General features: G+C 32.3%; 1 protein-coding gene across 5 annotated transcripts in view; it reads right to left on the bottom strand.

Annotated features, from left to right (window-relative positions):
• Positions 1-5000, bottom strand: part of LOC125028167 (single-stranded DNA-binding protein 3-like) — a 159283-nt gene that overhangs the window by 33422 nt on the left and 120861 nt on the right. For all 5 annotated transcript variants that reach the window (XM_047617548.1, XM_047617547.1, XM_047617549.1 and 2 more), the window contains 2 exons: positions 4909-4956; positions 4552-4612 (listed from right to left, as the gene is read on the bottom strand). In XM_047617548.1, coding sequence (XP_047473504.1) covers positions 4552-4612; positions 4909-4956 — 109 coding nt within the window. The remainder of the gene's footprint in view (positions 1-4551; positions 4613-4908; positions 4957-5000) is intronic.

Raw genomic sequence — 5000 nt, 5'->3', positions numbered from 1 at the left:
ACTGTACAGGTGCAATAGAATGCATCATATTGTTATGATGGCAATTATCAAAAAGTACAAATACTAATCATAAACAATACTCAATGTTCATTATATAAATCTATCTGAAATTATTTACAAACTTGTTGAGCATGAAGCATTTTCTTACTTGCTAATTACATTATGTAATTAAAACAAAAATTGAAAATTCAATGTACATATTACAGAGCAATCAATGCATTTGTATGTGTCTATATGTTAACATAAAAACAAAAATTGAAAATTCAATGTACATATTACAGAGCAATCAATGCATTTGTATGTGTCTATATGTTTATGTGTATATGTATGTGCATGTGTATGTGTATGTGTGTGTGCATGTGTATATGCATGTGCATGTGTGTCTGTATGTGCAACTGTGTGTGTGTGTGTGTGTGTGTGTGTGTGTGTGTGTGTGTGTGTGTGTGTGTGTGTGTGTGTGTGTGTGTGTGTGTGTGTGTGTGTGTGTGTGTGTGTTTCTTCTATATCCACTACTACTGAGAGTTGTACTAGTATTGTATATGCCTCATACTGTCACTTGATTGCATTGTAAAGTCTGTGCTTGTCTTGCCCTTATGCTATCTTGTAGTCATTCACACTATTCTTTCCTATAATTTTTAAGATGTATCTACAATGAAATACCTAATTGGTAACATTTATACAGACAGACTGCCAATTTTCCCTAGACCTACCATTCAGTTTAATTATCATAATAAAGAAATCTATGCATGTATGTGTATGTATTTACGTATGTATGTATGTGCATATATAAATACAAGTATACATGAAGACATACATACATATATATATATATATATATATATCCCAATGGCGACGGGTCACGGCTATCGCCGTCATAACAATACGCACGATGTGCGGCGTGCGGCTGTCCGCAGCGGCGCCGCGCCAAAACGCCCCGAGGCAATGATTCGGCTTGATGGACCGATATCACGCGCTCGGAGTCGGCGCGCTGCCGCCGTTCGCCAGAGCGTAGAGTTTTTTTTAATTTGCTATACCCGGCGCCATTGGGATATATATAATATACATGTGTAAATATATATATATATATATATATATATGTATATATATCTATATACATATATATGTATATATATAAATACATATACATATATACACATACATACATATACATATATATACACATACATACATATATCTATATATATTTACGTAAATAAATATATATACATATACATACACAAACACACACACATGTGAGTATATATATATATATATATATATATATATATATATATATATATATATGTATATGTACATATACATATATATATGGGTATATAGATGTATATATATATGTATATATATGTATATATATATATATATATGTATGTGTACATATGTATGTGTGTATATATATATATTAAATATATATATATATATGTACATATTTATATCCATATATATTTGTGTGTGTGTGTGTGTGTGTGTGTGTGTGTGTGTGTGTGTGTGTGTGTGTGTGTGTGTGTGTGTGTGTATATATGTGTGTATGTGTGTGTGTGTGTGTGTGTGTGTGTGTGTGTGTGTGTGTGTGTGTGTGTGTGTGTGTGTGTGTGTGTGTGTGTGTGTGTGTGTGTGTGTGTGTGTGTGTGTGTGTGTGTGTGTGTGTATGTATGTATGTATGTATGTATGTATGTATGTATGTATGTATGTATGTATATGTATATGTATATGTATATGTATATGTATATGTATATGTATATGTATATACATATACATATACACATATACACACACATATATACATATGCATGCAAACACACACACACACACACACACACACACACACACACACACACACACACACACACACACACACACACACACACACACATATGCACATATATAAAATGTATGCATGGATGTATGCATATATGCATAGATATATGTGTGTATGCATGTATATATATATACATATATATGTATATAAGTATGCAAATGTATGTGTGTATGTGTATATGTGTGTGTGTGTGTGTGTGTGTGTGTGTGTGTGTGTGTGTGTGTGTGTGTGTGTGTGTGTGTGTGTGTGTGTGTGTGTGTGTGTGTGTGTGTGTGCAAGAGAGCTATCATATCAGAATCAAAATAGATTTCAACATAAAAGGTGATATCTAATGTAAAACTTGGATTTTGCTAAAACATTTACAGCAAAAGCTCTTAAAAGCTGAACTCTCTACTTAATGACAATGAATGATAAACATTTAAACTGATATACACCTAAGGAAATTATGAAGGTAACAATAAAGATCAAAATCTCAACTACCTTTCTATCAAGATTATAATAAACAATTCAAAATCATTATAGCTATCACCAATTACTTGCCTAACTATATATCTATTCAGTAATTTCTGTTGTGCATACCTAAACTTTGAAAAGCTTTCACTGTGTCTATACAATAATTACTTTATATTTGTATTCATGAACCACTTCATAAAACTTAATATCATTCTGCTTTAAGATCACTGTGTTCTGTCAAGTCAACAATGATATAGACATGCTTGCAGAATAACAAGAAGACACCTAATTTGCCCTAAAACATTATCATTTGCAACTGTTCTCTTACCAACTTTTTAAAAGCTAATGGTCAAAAGGGAGTGACCGTATATAAATAGCTATAATAATAAAGTATCAAAACACAACTGTGCTTTAAACAGGAGTATATCAACATATACAACTACAATGATCTTCATTCCAAAAAAGATAGAAAAAAGCTCAGCAGGTAATATAAAGTAAGTAAAAATAACAGTAATATTTTATGAAAAAAAGCGTTCATTTGTTCAAACACCTATGAGAAAAAGATAAAATTCAGGTATCATTCAGAGAACAGGAATGTGCTGAAGGCTTGCTTACATACATAAAAGAATTCGTAATAAACAGCTAAACTCTGAGCTCATAATACCTCAACACATGAGTTTTATCACATGCTAAAATAAAAAAAAAAATAATAAATAAAAATAATAAAAAAACAGTTCACAATCTTTTTCACTCTTATAGATTTTCTTTAGGATTAAATTTCACAAATCTTAAAATTCTAGAAATTCAACAACTTTCACCTAAACATGGAAGATATGAGAACACTAAAATTTTACCTCCATCGTATAGGAAGAATGATGCATTCCAACATTCCCAGCAAAACGGTAATCTTACATTATCACAACACAAACACAAACTAACAGTGCTGTCTCATGCTGAATATGTAATAACATTTTTTTTCTGTTTTAAGTGTTGCTTATGATTTTTCAGATGTTTATGAAGCATGTCTTTAGAGCCAAACTCTTTTTCAACTAACCCCACATAGCACAGCATATCTAGATGTAAGATCCAATCCTAAAATTTCATAATCAAGTTTTAATCAATTTGAAAATACTTGGGTAAAGCTTAAGACTGAGCAGTAGATGTTGCCAAGGGGGATATTTCATAGAGTAGAGGCAAAAGCTACAGTGGAATCCTGAGGTGCAGTGATAAACTCCCCGTGATATAGTACCTGGCCGCGGGGTGGGGGGCAGACGGGCGGGAGAGAAAGCTCCACTCGACCCTAAAAAAAGTTACCATAGTTACTCCTCCAATTTAGGCAGGAGACAACATCAAACACAAGATGAGAAGATAAAACTCTTGATGTGACTTTTCTCTTCTGATCCTTTACTTGGCCTGCCTATTTTTAAAATTAATTTGCAGAATGTGATACCAACGCTTGTAATTCTATTGGGAAACAAAACTCCAGTACCTAATACAAGAGGACAAAAACTATACATAATTTTATACATATACACAGATGCATCCCTTCTTTGATTTAGTTTTTTAATAATATCTCAACAAATGGTTTTAAAATAGGAAAGAAAAATATGAGTTTAGAACTTAAAATCTAATCTGCACATAACACACTGTAATTTAAAGTAGTCAACAGACACTTCTAAAATCTTGTTAATATAACTTCCTTTAAAAAGCTTATACTTCTATGATGGATGGTATTATTCAATGGTATGCAGAATAAAATAAGCATGTACTCTTAATTCTGATAAAACCTTTTGAACTGGAATTTACAATCAAGGAAGAGATGTACCATCATCCCTGTGGAATAAATACTTTTTTCAAAGACTACAAAAGTACTTCATATGCAAAGGTAACTCTCTACAGAATGGTAATGAGCAATCCAGGATCTTCAGTTGCAGTTAAGGGTTGATCATAATTCTAAAAACTGAGGAATTCGTGCAATTATAAATATTTAAGGTACTTCCACCATTTTCTTAAAAAAAAAGTTATTACCTGTCTAAATGTGGCACATCTATGTCAATCAAAAGATCATCAACCTGTATATATGAAGGGGAGATAAACATTCTTACATGCCTATCACCTAAAAATGCAAAGAACAAGTGAGATATCTGAAACCATGTGATCTAGGCCTAATAACACTAATCTTTTCTTCGGAAAAAAATGAAAATAAAATGGAAAAACAGGAGGAACTGTCTGACGTAACATCACCCTATCTTATCACTAACCTTGAGGGCTCGGCATGATTGGAGTACCGGGACCAGGGGGACCTGCAGAGCCTGGTGGACCCTGGGAAACAGAGACAGAAGAGTGCATTATGGCCATGTACTCATTCATAGCTTTTCTACTACACAATTTACTGTTATGATTCATATGAAATTTAAAAAAAAGTGATGCAGACTAATAATGAGAATTAAAATACAAAAATCAATAGAAACATAAATTCCTGCACTCAGTGAGTAGAAAGGGATATGAATTTTTCAGGTGGGAAAGTTTCATATTCCTTGAATAATTTCCATTTTCTTTATAAAGAACCTTTTTATGAATTAAGTTAAGTTATGTAAAACACTCAAATCAATACTAACCATCATTCCACCATAAGTTCCTGGTGAGGACGAAGAATAACTCATTGGCTGCAAGACAAAAAATATTTTAAATTCACAGGAAATAATTACAA

Source organism: Penaeus chinensis, chromosome 8 (assembly GCF_019202785.1).
Source record: "Penaeus chinensis breed Huanghai No. 1 chromosome 8, ASM1920278v2, whole genome shotgun sequence".
In the NCBI taxonomy this organism is placed as follows: domain Eukaryota; kingdom Metazoa; phylum Arthropoda; class Malacostraca; order Decapoda; family Penaeidae; genus Penaeus; species Penaeus chinensis.
This window is presented reverse-complemented; position numbering and strand designations above follow the sequence as displayed.